The sequence below is a fragment of the Scaptodrosophila lebanonensis genome, unplaced genomic scaffold (assembly GCF_003285725.1).
Source record: "Scaptodrosophila lebanonensis strain 11010-0011.00,11010-0021.00 unplaced genomic scaffold, SlebRS2 tig00001423-arrow-arrow-pilon, whole genome shotgun sequence".
Taxonomy (NCBI): Eukaryota; Metazoa; Arthropoda; class Insecta; order Diptera; family Drosophilidae; genus Scaptodrosophila; species Scaptodrosophila lebanonensis.
In genome coordinates, this window is record NW_022060748.1 from 608,913 (window position 1) to 631,281 (window position 22,369).

Below are 22,369 nucleotides of genomic sequence, written 5' to 3' on the forward strand. Positions count from 1 at the left end.
TACATACATATGTTCATAAATACATACAATTTTTTCGTGCACCAATAAAGCCCCAATGCAAAAAATGGGTTCAAAAGCAGATATATTATACAAACTATTTTATATACATATATGATGTACATATGTATGTACATATATACATAAACATGTATCTACATAAAATTCATACATATGTACCAGAGAACTGCAACGAGTACTACATTTTCGGTCATACTCAAGTATTTACCCATACTCGGTATGATTATTTTATTTATATAGTGACAAGCAATGATTGGTTGTGAACGAACGCTCACTAACCAGTCATTTCGACTAACAACTGGAAAGACTCAGAATGAGCGGCGGTGACCGAAACTTTGAAACATGAACTCCGAAACATGACCAATGATATCGGCGGGTGCACGAGCACTTGCATTTTCTATTGTTTTTGCGGCTATTAGTAAATAATAGTAATAGTAACTAAATAGTAACTTCGTATACAAGTATGTATATGCATATAAATTAAAGAATCCAACAAAACTATTAGTGAAAAAAATACCTTCCTTTTTATTTAAATTAAAAATAGTTATGGTATTTTAATTTATATTAAATTGTTTATTTTAAGATATTTGAGTTCCTATTTTAAGAAATAAAATCATGCTGATTATCATAATATAAAAACAAGAGAGAACGCTACAGTCGAGCAAGCCCGACAGTAAAATAGCCTGTACTCTCCACAAAAAAAAAATTAAAACAAAAAATATTAAAAAAAGTTAAATTATTTAAAAAAAGTTAAATTATTTAAAAAAAATGAATTAATTAATTAATTAATTTAGTTAAATTAGAAGACATACATACATTTACATCACGTGCCTATAAGTGTATGTATGCAGCGTAAAGTTGAACCAAAGCAACAACAACAACAACAGCTGCAGGCAGCGCATGAGCAGCGATTTATTTATGGCTATAACTTTCTTCATAATTGACCTATCATGATGAAACTTGGCACCCGGACACATTAGTGGTAACCAACCAAAATTGATTTCCAAATTTCAGGAATTACGGAGTTTATAAAAGAACAGGAATTGCGGTGGAGTGGGGGGTGTATCAGAATAAAAAACAAGTAAAAAAGCTAAAGTCGGGTGTCCCGACTTTGAAATACTCTGTACATATGTTTACAATAACTATAGAAAATAAAAAAATTAAGAAAATAAAAAAAAAATGTGATCGATTTTACCCCTCTCGGTATTCGAACTCACGTAAAGGGTGTATAATTGAACATTTACATAGCAATTGCGTCTGTGTGAGTGTATGTATGCCTATGCGCATCAATTCGTGTCTGTGTAAGCATTTTCGCAGGCAACCAAACAGCAACATCAACAACAGCCGCGGGCAGCGCTGCATCAGCAAATATATTTATGGCTATAACTTCTTGTTAAATCGGTCTATCATAATGAAATTTGGCATACGGACACATAATAACCAACTGGGGGTATTTCCAAAATTTTAGTTCGAAATTCCAAGAATTACGGGAGTTACGATTTGCGGGGTAGAGGGGGGAGGGAGGGGAATTCCAAAATATACATTTTCTGCGTATTCACATAAGGCATCTGGGACTAAAATTTGGTGTTCCTAGGTCTTATAGTCTCCGAGATATAGGCGATTATACGAATGGAAAATCGGGAAAACCCCCATAGGGGGGAAGTGGGGGGGAAAATCAAAAAAATAAAACAAACTCGTATAGAATACACACATAACGCATCTTTGTGCAAAATTTGGTGTCTCTATCTCTTATAGTCTCTGAGATCCAGGTGTTCATACGGACGGACAGACAGACAGGGCTAGATCGACTCGTCTCGTCATGCTGATCAAGAATATATATACTTTGTGGGGTCTGCCACGCCTCCTTCTGCCTGTTACATTTTTCAGCTCCCGCAAACCTAATATACTCTTGTACATTTCATGTACAGAGTATAAAAATAAACTTGACCTGCGTAGGACTTAGGGGAACCTCGGTACCAAGTTTTGTTATTCTAGCTTTTGTACTTCTTGAGATCCTTGCGCTCAGACAGACAGACGGACAGCCGGACATGGCTATATCGACTCGTCTTGTCTTCCTGATCAATAATATATATACTTTGTGGGGTCTGCTACGCCTCCTTCTATGTGTTACATACATGCGCACAAAACTAGTATAGCCTTTCAACCTTTGGGCACAGGCAATAATAAATATATACATATGTTTTGTTTTCATTCTGTACCTCTTAATTTAAAGTACATGCATACACACATGTTTGCGCATAATTGTAAACAACACATGCACGAAAAAATACATAAATATGTACATACATGCATTTTTTATACGGTCATACTCAGGTAAAACCCGCGCAATACTCAAGACATACTGGAGTAAAATCCGCGCTATACTCGAGACATACTCGGGTAAAACTTGCGCAATACTCAAGTAATAACCGAGTACAACTCGCGCAATACCCAAACAATGCTCGAGCAATAACGGTACTAGACTCGTTCGATCAAACGCTCATTCTGCAAAGTCTGGTTTGTTTCGATCAGGACCCAGTCATTTTAAACGAGGCGACCGGGCCTGAACTGTTTGAAAGCAAACCAATCATGCCCGGTACTTGTTCGCAGAGAACAGAATACTCGAAGGGACCGACCCTGGTCTGCTCGAAAGCAAACCAATCAAGTCCAGTTCCTGTTTGTAAAAGTAGAACGATGGCTCATTCAAGTTTGATCATAAGAAAAATGCTGAGAGTCCTCAACTCGTTCGAGCTCGTTCGCAGCCAAGCAAAGATCTTATGTGATTGAATTTTTAGCAAGGGTGGTCGAACATACTCGTTGCAGTTCTCTGGTGCATACATATGTATATTTATGTATATAGTATGATAGGGATAAAGCAAGGCAAGTAAATTCTAGAATAAAAACTTAAGTTTTTATATGCATATATCATAATTATTTCTTCTAGTCTTTAATGGAAAGTTACAAAAATACAACGTGTATTTTTACAGCCAATTACGTGGCGCTGTGACGGGCCGAAAAAAGGAATTAAAGGAATTGGACGAGCTATATATGTAAAAAATCGGGTCCGTTAGCTTTCTTTGGAAAGATTCTCTATTTATTGATATTTTATGGTACTTTCTGAGCCTACTCGACACTGCTTTTGGTGTATTCATCACATTTTCCATAAGTTTTCTCACTATTATGCGGACTTCTATAGGCTTAGTTTTGCGTGGTCTTCCCGATCTGAGCTTATTTTTGAAGGAATAATGCTTCTTCTTTTTGTTAATTTGTAATAAATTGTTTGTATAGGTATGTTCTATTATTTGCTAAGGTATTCCACAGAAATATTTGCATTATGCATTGACCATTTCACTTATATTTGTGGGGTCTGCCACGCCTCCTTCTGTTTGTTACATACATTCGCACAAAACTAGTATAGCCTTTTACCCTTTGGGTGCAGGCTATAATAAATAATCTACTAAATATTTTTAAATCAAATAAAAAACATTATTAGGATACATTAATGCATAACATTTTAAAATGAATCGCATTAAGATTGTTCGGCGCAGCGGCATCGAAGCCAATCTACATATAATTAACATTTGCTAACTTGTAACGTAAACTAATAACACATTATTGTTTCCCGTTTGCATAAAATAACTGTAACAAAACATCATGTAACTCGGGTACTTGTGCAGCACTCTCGCTCCAATTAACACTGAAATTTGGCAGCGCTCTCGCTCTCATTGCAGCTACTGATCTGCAAATGCCGCTGAAGTGGTAGAACGTGCGTTGGTTAATTATCGATTAATCGATTAATTCGATCTCGCATTTCGTTGTTGTTTTGGCGAAGCAAGACAATTGGTCTGAGCATATTTACCATAAACATTATAACGTTGTTGTTGAAAGTCAACTTGTTTTATTTGTTGGAAAGCAAGTCTTGATTATATAGTTCAATAAAGCTACCAAAAAATATTGGTCGGTCCACAAAGATATTTTTTCTAGTTTCGCTGAACTGTTCGTCGAGAAAGCGACTTCTGTTTTTGTCACGTGCGAATGCATTGGTTTTTTTTAAATTATCTGGATAACTAGCCAATCCCTGGAATCCACCTTAACAACAATAATAGAGCTAGTCAAAGAGCTAGAACTTTTTCCTTTTGTGAAAACAATATTTTGTTTTATCATATGTTTTTTTTTCACTTTGATTGCGTAGGAATGTCGCGTTCGACATTACAGAAATGCCCATATACATATGTATGTGTATATGCTCCTTTAAATGTTGTGCAGTCGCAAAAGTTGACCAAATAACTTTGCCAAATTGTACAGCCCTTAATTCTAGAAATTACTTGCCTTGATTTATCCCTATCGTACTACACATATACATAATTATACATATGTATGCACATATAACCATACATAGTATTTATTGTACTTTATGTCCCAGTTCTCTAATCGTACCAAAGTAAAATGCTATTTGGGAAATGAACTCTTTGGAAACTTTAGAGAGTGTCGGAAGAGAAATATCATATAATTATAATTGTAAGTACAAATACTGAGCCACCAAAGACGGGCAAGACCTGCTAGTATATAATAAGAATACCAATGCTGCTGTCATCGAACTTACCAACAATACATAAGGCTTTCGAACAGCTCACATACGCATACATTCTTGATAAATTCGAGTGATTCAAAAAGCGAGAGAAGAAACACAAGTGTGGGCTGGGTGGTTAATTTCTATTTTGGCAAGCAATCCGGTCTGTTCTGGATTGCGTTGGTAAAAGTGGCTCCTACGATTTTTATCGTTTTCAGTTTTGAGTGTTCGTCCACGTTTACTCACGCATACGTAATTTATGACCTTACAACAAAATTGTTTTGAGGTAATTTATTTATTTATTAATAAACGTGTGCACATAGATTTCTTTATGGTAGTAATTTTATGAAATCGGGAGATCAGTTTGATATTGCAATTATCTGTGGGATTTTAATAAAATATATTTTGGATTTTTCATAAAGTTAATTTGGATATTGTGTAGGTTTATATAAGGCAGATATCCTGAGCCTAATGTCATAAGTGTTAAGTTTTTCAATACAAGTAGATCCGAATTTATACCTCTTACCAAGTATGTCGCAAGCACGTAATCCCTTAACATACATTTAGAGTACTACATTTGTATCTGCAAAGGGCAAACAGAAATACCAGATAGCTACATGGGTTTATAACACCCAGAACTACTCCCAACAAGCATATATGTATGTATATTCTTTACCAACATGTCTTGACCGTCTTTGCTGGGCTAAATAGTTTTGCTTATTATATATTATTTATTATATACCATTTCTCATTCCACATTGTGCCTATTTCCAGTAACGTTTCATTCAGGAACTTATGTACATATGTACTTGTATGTATGTTTATAAGCACATAGTACTATGAATAAATATGTATATATTGTTGTGATATTTAAGGCACCTAAATTCTAGAATTAAATTGTAATTAAATTAAATTATAATTTGACATTGATATTGGACCTGTTAATCTGAACGACATATAAATGAACATACAATTGCATGTACATACATACATAATAATTGCTTAACCTAAAACAGTAAATCACTAAATGTGTTTTTCGATTGCACATTCTGACGCTACAAATGGGCAAAGTCCGTTCTTTTTTCGGCCCGATACAACACAATTACGAAAGGAACTTTTAACAAAAAATTGTTGTTATAGTCAACTCTAAATATACATACATATATCATATATCACATTTTTAAAACGAAAAGCAACAACGACAACTGCAAGTTCTTATTCTTTCCTCCACATTTTTTGATCTTCCACGCCTTTGCCAAATTGCCAAATGTTTACAGTTACCGTCGCTAGGCACCGACTGAGTAAGCGATAGTAAAGCAAAAATAACGGAGCTACGCATTGCGGGCAGATGTATGTATGTACATATGTATGTACGAGCCCTAACCACTATTAATTGGTACGGCTAGGTTTTTTTCGATAGTGCAACTTACAATGACTTATTATACTCTGTACATAAAATGTACAAGAGTATATTGGGTTTGCGGGAGCTGAAAATGTAACAGGCAGAAGGAGACGTGGCAGACCCCACAAAGTATATATATTCTTGATCAGTATGACGAGACGAGTCGATCTAGCCCTGTCTGTCTGTCCGTATGAACACCTGGATCACAGAGACTTTAAGAGGTAGAGACACCAAACTTTGCACAAAGTAGCGTTATATGTGTACGCTGTGTAAGTTTGTTTTATTTTTTGATTCCCCCCCCCACTTCCCCCCATGGGGTTTTCCCGATTTTCCATTCATATAATCTCCTATATCTCGGAGACTATAAGACCTAGGAACACCAAATTTTAGTCCCAGATGCCTTATGTGAATACGCAGAAAATGTGTATTTTGGAATTTCCCTCCTTCCCCCCTCTCCCACGCAAATGCGATTTTCTCTAACTCGTCTTGTCATCCTGATCAAGAATTTATATACTTTGTGGGGTCTGCCACACCTCTTTCTGCCTCTTACATACATTCGCACAAAACTAGTATAGCCTTTCACCCTTTGGGTACAGGCTATAAAAATAAACTTGACCTGCCTAGGGCTTATGGGAATCTGGCCCAATCAAAATTCGTGATCACTGAAAATTCCATCGAAACTGTGCGTGAATTCATAATAAATCAGCCGAAATCATCATTGAAATTGATGGAAATGGAATTCAACATCTCCATGTGTACGGTTTGTTCCGCACAAATTAAGTGACGACCAAAAATTGCTCAGAATCCAACATTATTTGACCGATTATTTGACCAAAAATCACATTTTAACCATTAACCACTCGCCGTATTCACCTGATATGGCACCGTGCGACTTCTACCTTTTCGGAAAAATGAATTTGCCCCTGAAAGGAAAGCGTTATGCAGACGTAGAGGCCATTCAAAAGGCTTGCACCGGCATACTGGCGGAAGGAGACTATTTTGAATAAAATAAATTGATTTTGCCGAAAAAACCATTTGTTCTGTTTTTTTTTTTTTAAAGTCCTGTTTACTTTGGAACACACCTTTTTACTCAGACACAATTCCTATGTAAATGTGCAATTATACACGCTTTACGTGAGTTGGAATACAAAGGGAGGTAAAGTCGGCATAAATCTTTTTATTGCATTCAAACTTCAATTGAGCTGTCGATAGTATCGATGAATTCAACTATCGATAGTTTGATGCTCTAGCATAAAGAGATGGATATGGCAGGAGTGCCATGTTTCATATGTTGATTTCGCGCGTGGTCGTGTTGACTGAATAAGTCACGAAACGACACAAAAGTTGGATAAAAACAATAGCAACACGAACCAAATATAATTTAAAATTAGGATATGTTCTAATAATTATTCCAGTTTTTTGCACAAAGTATATCTTAAGACGTTGGAGTGACATATATACATGTATTTTATTGTTGAAAAAAGCAAGGGATTTGGATGGAATTCGCATATCTACAAAATAACAATGTTAATGTTGACCACATTTGCATAAAATAAATTAATACTTTGCGAAAATAAAATATATATTGTGTACATATATCGGTCCTTTAAATTGGGCTTTTATATACACATGCATACAAGTATAAATTAAATATCGACTCTCCTAATTATTCGATTTATATATAATAAATTTTGTATCCACTCACCGTGCATGCAGATTGATATTTTTTGAAAGCCAATTACGTAATCAAGCTGTGACGGGCCGAAAAAAGCCGACACCTTCCCATCTCTAGCATCTCACCTGGTTGCATATTTACAAGCGATTTACCGTTTCTGTTAAACGGTTTCATCAGCTAACAACGCTACAATACATTTGTTAAGAATCCTGGGAGTCATTTAGCGTTCAGCTTATTCTGTGAATGTATTCTTGCAAAAGCAGAAACACACCTTTTACACTAACAACATTCATATTCAAAATTGAAAACATTGTTGATTAGCAAAATTGAATACATACACGTATATGTATTTACATGAATATGAGGATATCACCGTTGCCAGACGTTCCGATTTTGGCGGGACGTTCCGATTTTTAAACCAAATTTAAAGGTCCCGCGCGGGACAGGCTCAGTCCCGCTTTTCGAATAATTCGACCGTGCATACAGCGTGCTGAGGAAGCGCGGGCGGGTGCCACATATAGGTGAGGACTGGCAGTCCGACCGACGCGTAATAATATGTATGTATGTCGTTGTTAAATTGTATAGGGTTTAATTCTAGAAACTATTAGCCCTCATGTATATACATACATATGTATTTTATGTAGAAACATTGTTACAGCTGGTATGACATAAAATATTAAAAGCTTCTAATAGCACTCATTTATATTTAGGTTATTATACCCTGTACCCGTAGGGTAAAATGAGTATATTAGGTTTGTGCAAAGTATGTAACATGCAGAAGGAAACATCTCCGATCCCATAAAGTATATATATTCTGAATCAGCATGACTGGAGAATTCGATTTAGACATGTCCGTCCGTCCGCCTGGATGAACGCAAGGATCTCAAAAACTATAAAAGCTAGAATAACCAAAGTTGGTATCCAGATTCGGCTAGGTACGAGAAAGGATTTCAAAAGCTACCCTAACCAAACTGGAGGGGTCTGCCACGCCTCCTTCTGCCTGTTACATTTTTCAGCTCGGGGAAACCTAATATACTCTTGTATTCTTTCTAGTATTCTTTCTCAGAGTGAATAAACCAAGTTTAAAGTTAATTTAAAGGCGCCGTTAATTAGAATTTTTATCCATCACCTACTTATAACTACTACTAATAACTGGAGGTATGGCAGTCACAGCAAAGAGGCCCATACGAAGCGACAAGATTTTTTAAAGCTCTCGCCATTTCTTTCGCGAATATTTTGTATTAATACCCAAAGCTCTTTATTAATTAATATCAGTGAAATACCCTGTACCCCGACAAACTTCCGTAACTGAGTTATATGCGCCCATTGCAGATGCAAAAAGACGAAGAAGAGCGAACTTGTTGCTGCAGTTTGGGGTGGTTTTACTGTAGAGAATTTGTTTCGCTAATAACTTTTCTTAGAATTAACCGATTTTGATGAAATTTGAAACAAAAGTAGACTATTATGTTTTTAATTATGTGTGCAGTTTGGTTAATGTAGCTTTTGAAATGTGGACGGTGTGACGAAATTCTGTAGCGGGGGAAGGGAGGGAAAATTCCAAAAAATAAAATAAACTTGTCCTTGCTCGGTCATAGGAGAATCTGGATACCACGCATCCTTCTGGGTGTTATATACATTGGCAGAAAACAAATGTAGCCTTTTACGTTTTGGGTACAGGCTATAATTAGAAATTGTAATTTTTGTGGAGTGGGTACAGGCTAATTAAAAAGTTGAACCCGCTCTACTCTTGCTATGATTTTCAGGTGTTTTTCTTAATTTTTAATGTTGTGTGAAGTACCAATTATCCCCACTGAGGACACTGATTTTGCCCTAATCATTCTACGCGCACTTTTGCCCAAAAAAAATGCCATGCAATTCTTTTTATTTTGGTATTAAACAATAAAGATATATATATATATACATATTATTCAAATTTAGGCATCGTATGCGTCGCGATACTCCAAGCGCCATCAAAATTGTTGGAATACGGTTGGAAGGTGATTCGTCTAGTGATAGTGAAGGTATTCCTAGTGTGCTGAGTAACAACGAGCAGCAAATACGAATTTTTGGAACAGGAATACAGGAAAATACTGTTATAGCGTTTACAAACGAGGCAAATGTTTATCAGGGACCTTGCCAAAAGCCAGCCACGGAACTCTTCAAAGCAACCAATGTATCATCCGATGGTTTCACCGCTACTTACACAGTTCTGTTTCCCCCAGCAAGCACAGTATTTTACATTTGCGCGAAAAATGCCGAAAATGCTGAGGTAAACGTTTTTCTAATTTTATATCTCTATATTTTCTAATTAAATGGGCTTATTTACAGCAAAGCACTGCAGCAAACGCTAAGCCACTTGAGCATCAAGGCGATGCAAAATGGGTTCAAATCCAAACACATGAACATTTGTTACCAGTATGGTTGTCAATTCTTATTATTGTAATCTGTTTGTGTTTCTCGGCATTATTTTCTGGTCTCAATTTGGGTCTGATGGCTATGGACCGCACGGAATTAAAGGTAAAATGTAACTCAGAGATTCAGCTCCTCCACATTTTTAATACGTGACTCTTACCAGATATTGCGGAACACTGGCACGGAGAAAGAAAGAAAATACGCAGCTAAAATTCAACCTGTTCGAGATCAAGGTAATTATCTGTTGTGCAGTATTCTCTTGGGGAATGTGTTGGTTAACTCCACCTTTACCATTCTGCTGGATGGTTTAACTTCCGGACTATTTGCTGTCATATTTTCCACACTGGCAATCGTACTTTTTGGTGAAATAACACCACAGGTAAATTAAAAAGCTCGCTAAATTTATTTTAAAATATAAAGCCTTTTAGTGCATGTTCACTGAAGCCATCAATTTGAGGCAAAAGTCCCTTTGCTCTACAGTGAATCTGTACGATATCTTAGGTATGTAAGTTTGCACTATGCAGAAGCAAAATGAAAGATAGATGCAACGCACAGCGATGTCTACCCATTTGTTTGTTTCAATCACTACTGCCGTAGTAAAGATGGTCTGAAACTGTGCCCGAGGCTCCTTATTTTTGCTCCTTTTAGTATAGTATAGTATAGTATAGCGTATAGTATAGTATAGTATTTTTAAACCGATCGACTTAAAACTTGGTTTATAAAATCAATAAAAGAATACAAAGAAAGTTGCATACTTAGTTTTTTGAATATTTTCTTGGAGACTGAATTATTGGGGCTTTTTTGGGGCACAAGAGGAAACCGCGTCAACAGCCCACAGCCTAAACGGTAAAAGCTAGGAAGCTGAGATTATATTACAGTGTAGGTGCGCACTAAGAAGGGATTTTGGAAAATTCGAGCTCCAAAGTTTGTTTGAAAAATCTTCAGTTTTCCACCAATCAACTTTAAATTTGATTTTCATAATCTATAAAAGAATACAAACAAAACTGCATACTCGGATTTTCGAAATTTGTGGTGGAGCTTGAATTATTGGGGTTTTAATATTTATTCACTATTTCAAATGAAAAGTTTGTGTTATAAAATTTTCCGATCGATTTCAAATTTGGGGACTGTAATCTACGTAACTAAATCTACAACTTTGCGTTCAAGGATTTTCAAAATATGCATTTTACAAATGCAGGCAGAACAAACAATACAAAATTTCAAACAGTTGGGGACAACTAAGTATACATACACAGTTGCACAGTTGCGTGCAATTGATTGAAATAGGCAAAGCAAATTGTGAGACACTAATGTGTGAATGTACATACATACATAAGGACACATCTATGTACATGTACACATCTATGTATGTATGTATGTTCATTCGTCTTGCACTGACAGAGCAAGAAATGTTAATTAATTAAAAAATTATTTAACATTTTTAAAAGTAATTTATTTGTTGTTTAGTACATTTGGCATTAGGGTTTTCATTAGTAACTTTATGCAGCAACAACAAATTACAAAGAACGCAAATATCAAATAGTTGGGGACATCATATACACACACACACAGAACAAGCAACAGTTCGTGTCTATGTGTGCGGTTCTCTACGTACGGTTGAAAAAGTAAAGAGAAACATGCATGCATATGTACATACATATGTATGTATGTATGCCTGTGTATGTACATATATAGCATGTATGTACATTCGTATGGACAATCGAGCACTGTTGTTTGATTGTAATAAATAATGTTCTATGGTTTTAAATCAAATTTTTAAAACTAAAAACAACAACAACTGCAAGTCATTGGCTCGCGCTTCATCTTTCGTTTTGATCATTTACGCCTGTTAATTTCAAAGGCAAAATGTCAAAAGTTTACAGTTACCGTCGCTAGGCAACGACTGTGTAAGCGATGGTAAAGCAAAAACCGAATGTGGACTTACGCATATTCTTCTTCACGTTGCGGGCAGATGTACATATGTATGTTTGTATATGATTTGTTTTAATTGATCTTAATAAATTATAAGATGTTATTATTTAAATTTTCTGTTAATTGCATTCAAACTTCGATGGAATTATTGATTGTATCGACGGATTCAACTATCGATAGTTTTGATGCTCTAGCACATAGAGCATCCGACACATGTCCATCTCTAGCATCTCAGCTGATCGCATATTTACAGCGACTTACCGTTTTAGTGTTAGCTAACAACGCTACAAATGTATTCTGAACAAATCTAAGAGTCATTTACCGTTAAGCCTATTTTGTGAGTGTATTCATACGATTTACAAAAGCAGAAACACACCTTTTACATTCACAACAATCATATTTGGAATTGAAGACACACATTAGTATTGAATTAAAAAATTTAATACATATATACGTATGTATGTATATAGGCGGATAACGCCTGCATGAAAAATTTAAATGTATGTACATATCAGCGTTGCCGAACGCTCCAATTTTGGCGGGACGTCCCGATTTATAAATCAAAATTAAATGTCCCGCGTCGGACTTTTCGGGGATAACTCGACCGTGCGTACAACGTGCTGAGGAAGCACACAGTTAAGTTAGGACTGGCATGCGCCAGGTGCGTAACGAAGATATGTACATATGTAGGTATGTACGTATAACCATACATAGCAGTACTATATTTGCTATTTGGAAAATGAACTCTTTAAAAAACTTTAGAGATCGTCGAAAGAAGAATATCATATAGTAAATAAACTTATAATTATAAGCACATTTTACTTAGCCCAGCAAAGACGGGCAAGACCTGCTATGCATATAAGGATAGATAGCGCCTGCATCAAAAAATAAAATGTAGTTATGTATGTATGTATGTACATATCAGCGTTGCCAGACGTCTCGATTTTGGCGGGACATCCCAATTTTTAAACCAAAATTAAATATCCCGCACGGGACAGGCTCAGTCCCACTATTCGGGAATAACTCGACCACGCGAGCAGCGTGCTGAGGAATTTGGGACGAGTTGCACTTATAAATGAGGACTGTATGTATGTCGTTGCTAAATTTTACAATGTTTAATTCTATAAACTACTAGCCCTCAATGTCACAATTTATTATGTATACATGCATGTTTATTGGCTTTATTGGTGCACGAAAAAAAGGCTTGCTTTTGTAAAAAGCAACCAATTGTGCATTCTCTGCTTAATGCCAGGGCATAGAGCTTCTGCATGTACATCGTCAGGTGTGTTCTCGTCTGCATAACACTTTGCTTCATAGGTATTCAAAACCTTCTCAAATGCATAATACTGCATCTAATCGAGAGCAGCAGCCGGATGCTCTCAATAACTTGTCCGTTGTAGAAGCTTCTTCGGATCCTGCACACGTTAATCACACATCATCTGAAATCGAGTACGTCATTCTTGCAACAGCATTAGTGCATATCCGTGACCGCTTTGGTAAAGGCACGTTACTAGAGCTTTGTGAGACTCAAGATAAATTTTATGCCAGAAGACTTTGCCCAATCTCTGCGTATTTCCAGACAAAAGAAGTGTTTTCAGTTGGAAAATTCAGTCAAAACAAAACGCGAGGTCACCGCAACAGGTTTTTCAGGAGTCAACCAGTTCAATGCTGATTTTTTGGTGGTCAGTTCAATTTCTAAAAAGCAGTCCGATTGCAATTTGTCAAGCAATCAATGGAAAATCCCAGCCAATCTTATACTAGCCGACCCCGAGTCTTACAAGCCCCAAAGAATTGACTTGTTACTTGGCGCTGACTCATTCTTTGACCTTTTGTGTACTGGTCATTCTTATGGTGGGACCGACTATACAGAGGGAATTAATTTTGTCGCTTATTCGATTTCTTTTAAATCGCTTTGCCATTACGGCAGATATAACCGAAATATATAGGCAAGTGAGCATATCCGAAAAGGGACATTGGTTCTAACTAATTGTTTGGCGTGAAAGTCCAGTAATTAAATCTCCACGAAAAAATAAAAAAACCGAGTATGAAGTTTTATTTGTATTCTTTTATTGATTTTAGAAACCATTATCGATCGGTTGAAAAATATGGTTTTTTCAAACAAACTATACATATATGTATATATGTACAAGGTGTGTTCCAAAGTAAACAGGACTTTAAAAAAAAAAACAGAACAAATGGTTTTTCTGCAAAATCATTTTATATATTATATTTATATATTATAGTCTCCTTCTGCTTCAATACAGCTTTTTGCACGATCCAAAAGCATGTCGAACGAGTGTTTTAGCTCGTTGGCCGGTATGGCCGCCAGTATGCCGGTGCAAGCCTTTTGAATGGCCTCTACGTCTGCATAACGCTTTCCTTTCATGGGCAAATGCATTTTTCCGAAAAGGTAGAAGTCGCACGTTGCCATATCAGGTGAATACGGCGAGTGGTTAATGGTTAAAGTGTGATTTTTGGTCAAATAATCGGTCATCAACGTCGATCGATGAGAGCGATTTTTAGTCGTCAGTCAATTTGTGCGGAACAAACCGTGCACACACGATAAATCGATGTTTTGGAGATGCTGAATTTCATTTCCATAAATTTCAATAATGATTTCGGCTGATTTTTTATGAATTCACGCACAGTTTCGATGGAATTTTCGGTGATCACGAATTTTGATTGGCCCACATGTTGATCGCCATTTATGTCCTCACGACCACTTTGAAAACGTTGAAACCACTCGTGCACTCTGCTACGGGGTAGACAATCATCGCCATAAACTTGTTCTATCAATTGAAACGTTTCGGTTTTACCAATTTTAAAACAAAATTTAATGTTGGCTCCTTGTTCGAAGCTCATTTTCGCACCGATAACACAAACATACTGACACTTAAAACGCAAAAAGTTCACTTCCAATCGATGAAATGTCATGAAATTCTCACTGGACAATCGATAAAGATAACAGATTCTAACGCACCAGTCGACATATAGATAGCGCCACCAGGGGGCGTTAGCTTATCTATTCCTATGGAAGAAAACAAAAAGTTATTAACTTAAGATGTATCCTTACCTAGATATAAGCGAAAAACCATATTTCTTCCTTGACAAAGGTGTACGTACGATTTCATTTGACACTTTATTCTTCGAGTTGTGCATCGCCAATAAAACGGTACGCCCTCGGTAAATAAAGCTACCTATTGTACCCTACGACCTCCACATAATATTTATTTTAATATTTGGTAGGAAGGCAAAGTGAACGGCGTAGACGTCGGACGTATTTTTATTTCGCTCCGCCGTGTGTTACAAATATAGTGCAATTAACGCCAAATTAACCAAATTAATTCGCGAAAAGACGCTCAGTGTATGCATGGGCACTTATGCTCGTGTGACCCATGTAAATTGATCATATATTGTGATTAGAACTAAGAAAAACCAACTAAATTTTGTGAAAAAAATAAAGTAATGCCAACGAGCAAGAACATAAGCTCTGTAAACAACAAAGAAAAAATGAGCCAGAATCGTGCTCGGCAGCAACAACAACAAGACGAACGTCGACTTTCGTCATTTCGTAACAACGCATACTTTTCTATACGCGCACCCCGATGTAACGGTACCAACGACAACTGCATTACTGCAAGATAATTCGGAAAGAGAACGCTCTCTCTTCCCTGCGTTAATACTTATGCTTACCTAACACATTGCGAAGTGGGTCATGTAGTGTCCAGTGCCCGTCTTTCAGACCCCTACTGTCTTACCAATAAATTGCTAATAACAACAACGACCAGTACAATGCCCTCGCTTACAGCTGTGTCTTCGACAACGACAACAACAACAGCTGTGCTCAGCGCCCGGTATTGTCAACTCACTGCGACCTCCCCCTCTCCCAGCCTAAAAGTACGCAAAGCGCTAACGGAGCGTTAATACATACTGGGCTCGATCGCTATATGCAAATTAAACGATAACTAAGCCCACAAGCGACTTAGAAAAACAACGCACCCAAAATAACTAAAACAGCAAAAAACACTGTACCAACTGAGGGTTGAAAAACAATAGATTCGCGATTCTCAGTTTACCTGAAGAAGATAACGCCGAAACAGCAATGCCAAGCAACTAAAGCCGTACCTATTTATGTACGTCAGGCAAATTGTACAGAATTGGTTAAAAAGCTCACTACCAAACTTGGGGAAAACAAATTCTATGTTACGTCTATACAAAGGGGGAGCATAAATGAAACATAAATACAAGTCAATGATGAAAATACCTGGTCAAATACCTCGACGAGGAAAAGATGAACTACTACACCAACCAACTTAAAAATAGCAAGGAATTACAAGTGGTTATCAAAGGAATCGAGCCAACAATTCCAGTCAGCGAGATAAAAGATGGACTTAAAGATAAGGGCTTTGAAGTCAAAATGGCAATGAACATAATAAATAGAAATAAAATTCCCCAACGGAATGTTCAGGGTAGAACTGATTCCTGACTGTATGCCTATAAATAAAAACGAAGTTCACCCAATTTACAAGCTGCAATATCCACTGCACCGTAAAATCACCCTTGACGAACCGCACAAACGAAATGGATCTGTCCAATGCACAAACTGTCAGGAATATGGACACACAAAAACCTATTGTAGCCTACGCCCAGTCTGTGTTGCCTGCGGGGATGTATATCTCAATGAGGCCTGCCCTGTAAGTAAGGAGGACCCCTCTGCTAAAAAATGTAGCAACTGTGGGGGAAACCACACTGCCAACTATAGAGGCTGCCCTGTATACAAAGAGTTAAAAAGTCGTCTAAGCCAACAAAAATCCTCAGCTCGAAATCCATCCGACAAAACTTGCCATACATACCATCAACTACGATGGTAGTTAACTGGAATCGTTCCAGGAGTATCTGTTGCTAAGGCGTTAAGTTCACCAACGAGTCGTACGCCTCAGTCTCTAAACAAATCACTGAATAATGAATCGTCAGACATCGCAACAGGGGCCTGAAACTACTGCCCAACATACCACTGCAAATCCATCCCAATTGCCTAGTGGGATTGAATCAATTCTGGCAACTTTAATAAATACAATGGTAGAAATACAACAAACGATGCAGGAAATTATGCGCAATCAAAATCTTCTCCTGGAATTACTAATCAAACTGAAATCTACTTAAATGGCTTCACTAAAAATATGTTTCTGGAATGCGAATGGCATTTCACAGCGCAAATGCGAGCTCTTGCAGTTCCTCAATCAACATAACATTGACGCCATGCTCATATCAGAGACTCACCTAACAAACCAAAATTATTTTCATCTCAATGGCTACAACTTCTATGCGACCAATCATCCCGATGGTAAGGCTCATGGAGGTACTGGTATCCTGATAAAGCGTCGCATCAGGCACTATTCGTTGCCATCATTTGGTACAACTTATCTACAAGTCACAACATATCGAAATACAAATATCATATCGAAATACAAAACTGCTATTTAAGCCTAGCCGCAGTATACTGCTCACCGCGTTTCTCCGTTTCTGAGGCAGAATTTGTACATTTCTTCGACCTACTAGGTGACCGCTTCATAGCAGCTGGTGACTACAATGCCAAACACACACATTGGGGATCCCGACTCATCAACCCAAAAGGAAGACAACTATACAACGCTATAATAACACCACGAAACAAGCTTGACTTTATTTCTCCGGGCTGGCCTACATATTGGCCCACAGATCCAAAGAAGCAACCAGACTTGATTGATTTTGCTGTTACAAGAAGAGTGCCACAGGCTCAGATTTGTGTGGAGCACTTAACAAATCTATCATCGGATCACTCGCCACTCCTTCTTTTCCTTTATGACCACCCACAGTACTCGGAGCGCCCACACTTTTTAACTTCTCGAAAAACTGACTGGCTTAAATACAGGAAGTACGTAAGTTCCCATATTGATGGCTGCCCAAACATTAACTGCAAAGATGACATAGATACCTCAGTTGAAGCATTATTGTGACTAGCTGGTGACTACAATGCCAAACACACACATTGGGGATCCCGACTCATCAACCCAAAAGGAAGACAACTATACAACGCTATAATAACACCACGAAACAAGCTTGACTTTATTTCTCCGGGCTGGCCTACATATTGGCCCACAGATCCAAAGAAGCAACCAGACTTGATTGATTTTGCTGTTACAAGAAGAGTGCCACAGGCTCAGATTTGTGTGGAGCACTTAACAAATCTATCATCGGATCACTCGCCACTCCTTCTTTTCCTTTATGACCACCCACAGTACTCGGAGCGCCCACACTTTTTAACTTCTCGAAAAACTGACTGGCTTAAATACAGGAAGTACGTAAGTTCCCATATTGATGGCTGCCCAAACATTAACTGCAAAGATGACATAGATACCTCAGTTGAAGCATTATTGTCTGTAATGTCACTGGCGGCAAAACATTCCACTCCAGAAATCACAGCTTATAAACTTTACAAAAGCAGTCGTGTTCCCAGGAATATTGAGGAGCTGCTACGAAATAAGAGTGGCAAGCGCACAGATCACCTGACTCAAAGGAGCTGTTAGAAATAGCTAACCATCTACTACGCAAAGCCCTAGAAGATGAGAAACACCGAGCTCAAATGGACTATATGGAGCATCTCCCCAAACAGCAATCGAGAGTGAGATTACGTACACAAAGTTTCATTGCAAAACAAAGTGCTGGGCCACTATTTAATTTCCCCCAAAATTATCATTGAATTGCCGAGCTGTGCAGTATATTTTCTCACCATCATTTTCCACAGCATGATGAAATGGGGCTATTATCCTCAACAATGGAGAAAATCTGTCATTACAATGATCCATAAAGCCGGAAAGGACAAGTCTCAGCCATCATCATATAGACCTATCAGTCCCCTGCCATGCCTATCGAAGATATTCGAAAAACTACTACTGAATCGCATCAAGCAGCACCTACATCAATCAAATCACCAATTTGGTTTTTGCGAAAAATATGGAACCATTGAACAAGTCAATCGACTAACCTTTGAGATACGAAAAGCATTTGAAAATCGAGAGTATTGCTCCGTTGTTTTTCTGGTTGTCGCCCGAGCCTTTGACCGCGTTTGGCTGGATGGCTTAGTTCACAAAATCAAAATATTACTTCCACAGAACATCCATAAAATACTGGAGTCATACCTACAGCAAAGAAGTTTCGCAGTTAAATGCAAAGATTTCCTCCCCGAATACCATCCAATTGAAACTGGTTTACCCCAAGGAAGCGTGCTTGGACCGACACTGTATATCATATACACAGCAGATATACCGACAGTCATACAACAATTTCGACATTTGCTGGTGATACAAAGTACTCTTGTGCAGTTCTCAAACCAATTTAGACATATGGCTCTGAGCTATGGGGGAACGCTTCTATTAGTAATTTAGAGTTAATTGAAAGAGCAATCGAAGATACTGAGAACCATCACTGGGGCACCCAGGTACATACGGAGTGAAAATATCCGGAATGATTTAAATTTGGGACCTGTTAAAGATGAAATCGCCAAGGTGAAGCAAAGTACCAGCTTAAGCATCGGAACCATCCAAATAGACTTGTGCAGAATTTAACTTGGCAGGATAGCCAAGAGAAGAGAAGAGACCTCCCAACACAGTAATAACAGGGCCGTAATTCAAATATTCTTCTTCTTCTTCTTGACTGGTCTTCAAACCCGTTATCGGGCTATGACCTGACGTAACACAGCTCTCCACGCGCCTCTGCTTCGCGCGCGTCGCTTCCAGTTGGTCACTCCGCAAGTAGTAAGTGCGTTCTCTACCTGGTCCTTCCAACGTAGGCAAGGCCTCCCCCGTCGTCGTCTCCCCCCAACATCCGCATCGAGAACTTTTTTCGCTGGAGCGTCTTCTTCCATACGCACGACATGACCTAGCCAGCTTAGCCGCTGGATGTTTATTCGCTTGACTATGTCAATGTCAGCGTAGAGCTCGTACAGTTCGCTGTTCCATCGTATGCGGTAGTCGTCGCCAACGCGTATGGGACCGAAGATCTTCCGAAGCATCTTTCTCTCAAACACTGCAAGAGCTGCTGCATCAGTCTGCGATATCACCCATGCTTCTGCACCATAAAGCAGCACGGGGAGGATGAGCGTCTTGTAGAGCGTTAGCTTGGTTTTTCGGGAAAGGTCTCTGCTACTCAATTGCCTACTGAGGCTGAAGTAGCATCGATTGGCTAGAGTTAATCTCCATTTGATTTCTAGGCTGACATCGTTGGTTGCTGTGACGGTGGTGCCAAGATACATAAAATCTTTCACCATTTCGAAAGTATAGTTTTCCACCGCGATCTGGGAGTCTGGTTGCCGCGTGTCCCTGCTAGAGGAAAACATATACTTAGTTTTGCTCTCATTTATCACCAAACCCACTTTTGCAGCTTCCTTCTCAATAGCCGCAAATGCTCCGGTGACGCCTCTCCTGGTACGGCTGATAATGTCTATATCATCAGCGTACGCAAGAAGCTGAACGCTTTTAAAAAAGATCGTTCCGCCTCGGTGTACACCAGCTTTGCGCACCACACTCTCCAGCAGGAAGTTGAAGAGATAGCACGAGAGGGCATCGCCTTGCCTGAAACCTCGAACGGTATCAAAGGGTTCGGAGAGGTCCTTTCCTACCTTGACGGAGCTACGAGTGTTGCTCAACGTCATTCTGCAAAGTCGCACTAGCTTTGCAGGGATACCGAACTCAGACAGTGCGGCATATACACGTTCCCTCCTCGGGCTATCGAATGCTGCTTTATAATCGACGAAAAGATGGTGGGTATCGATTTGAAACTCATGGGTTTTCTCCAGGATTTGGCGTAACGTGAATATCTGGTCAGTGGTGGATTTACCAGGCATAAAGCCGCACTGATAAGGCCCAATCAGTGCTATCGCAAATGGCTTTAGCTTATCACACACTACGCTTGATATGACCTTATATGCGACGGAAAGAAGGCTGATTCCACGATAGTTGGTGCAGACCGTGGGATCACCTTTTTTTAGGACGGGACATAGGACACCGAGATTCCAATCATCAGGCATACTTTCAGTTAGCCATATTTTGCAGATGAGCTGGTGCATGTACCCTACCAACTCATCGCCGCCTGCCTTAAACAGCTCCGCAGGCAGCCCATCTGCTCCCGCAGATTTGTTGTTTTTGAGCCGCTGGATGGCTGTTTCGACTTCGTCATGGCTAGGTGACGGTACTTCAATACCATCGTCGGCGATCGGTTCTGTGGGGTCATCTCCGCTGGCGGAATTGTTAACATCTTCGCCTGATAGAAGATTGGAGAAATGTTCCCTCCACAGTCTCAGTGCCGCTTGCCCGTCCACCACCAGATTTCCTTCCGAGTTCTTACAGGCTGACGCTGCGGGCTTAAAACCTTGTGTTAGACGCTTCACCTTCTGGAAAAATTTCCTAGCGTCGTTCCTGTCTCTACAAAGCTCCATCTCCTCTCGCTCTCGCTTTTCTTGCTCTCTCTTCTTGCGTCTAAAAAGCCGCCTCTCCTCCCTCTTCTTCTCCCGATATACATCATGCACAGCGCGCGTTGTCGCCGTCTGCAGGGTTCTTTTGTACGCGGCATTCTTCGCTGCAGTGGCTTCGCGGCACTCCTCGTCGTACCATTGGTTTCTCGGTAGCGGCTGTTGGAAACCAATGACATCTTCTGCGGCTGTGTGCAGTGAGCGGGAAATATGTGCCCAAAGTCCGCTACCAGTATCGGTTTCCGAGAACGGTTGAGAAAGCAGCTCAGAGAGTTGAGCGGAGTAAGCTTCGGCAGTCTGTTGTGCTAGCAGCTTTCCGACGTCTAGTTTTCGCTGCGTGTTGGGGCGTACATTTTTCGCCATGCATAATCGCATGCGGACCTTGGCTGCAACAAGTTGGTGGTCCGAATCAATATTCACACCACGGAACGTACGCACGTCCAGCACACTGGATGCATGCCTTCCATCTATCACAACATGGTCTATTTGATTTTTTGTCATTCGATCGGGTGACTGCCAGGTAGCTTTGTGGATATCAAGGTGTTCAAATCTGGTGCTACTCACCACCATGTTTCGTGCTGCGGCGAAGTCAATTAGCCTCAGTCCATTGTTGGATGTTGGTCCGAGGCTGTTGTTATGTCCTTCACTGGGAGTAAAAAATTTTCATGTGGTGGGTCCCAAGCCCTACGCACAGAAGCGCTGCACACATTTGCTCACTTACCAACTCCGGATGGAGCCGGAAAGCTACCCAGAGAGCACCGCGAGGAGGTCGTGTGTCAACTTGATGATGGCAGAGACAAAGATCACTCTGGCCATTTCCACGTTAATGGCAGTCAGAAGCTTTACATTGTTCTA

The 22,369-nt window shown here is 39.1% G+C and overlaps 2 protein-coding genes across 2 annotated transcripts in view; one reads left to right on the forward strand and one right to left on the reverse strand.

Moving 5' to 3' along the window:
* LOC115633456 (metal transporter CNNM4) overlaps positions 1 to 22,369 on the forward strand; it is a 60,999-nt gene that overhangs the window by 14,088 nt on the left and 24,542 nt on the right. The window contains exons 2-4 of the mRNA XM_030530911.1: positions 9,604 to 9,934; positions 9,994 to 10,182; positions 10,241 to 10,456. Of these exons, the coding sequence (XP_030386771.1) occupies positions 9,604 to 9,934; positions 9,994 to 10,182; positions 10,241 to 10,456 (736 nt within the window). The remainder of the gene's footprint in view (positions 1 to 9,603; positions 9,935 to 9,993; positions 10,183 to 10,240; positions 10,457 to 22,369) is intronic.
* Positions 20,171 to 20,788, reverse strand: LOC115633457. The gene is made up of 2 exons (XM_030530912.1): positions 20,420 to 20,788; positions 20,171 to 20,366 (listed from the first exon to the last, which is right to left on the reverse strand). The coding sequence occupies exons 1-2, from the start codon at positions 20,696 to 20,698 to the stop codon at positions 20,202 to 20,204; spliced, it is 444 nt and encodes a 147-aa protein (XP_030386772.1). The 5' UTR covers positions 20,699 to 20,788; the 3' UTR covers positions 20,171 to 20,201.

Excerpts from the sequence above, each read along its gene's own strand:
- LOC115633457 (XM_030530912.1), bottom strand. The coding sequence starts at position 20,698 with ATGACGTTGAGCAACACTCGTAGCTCCGTCAAGGTAGGAAAGGACCTC. Across the intron at positions 20,367-20,419 it reads TTGAGAAGGAAGCTGCAAAA|GGACACGCGGCAACCAGACT; the intron begins GTGGGTTTGGTG and ends TTCCTCTAGCAG.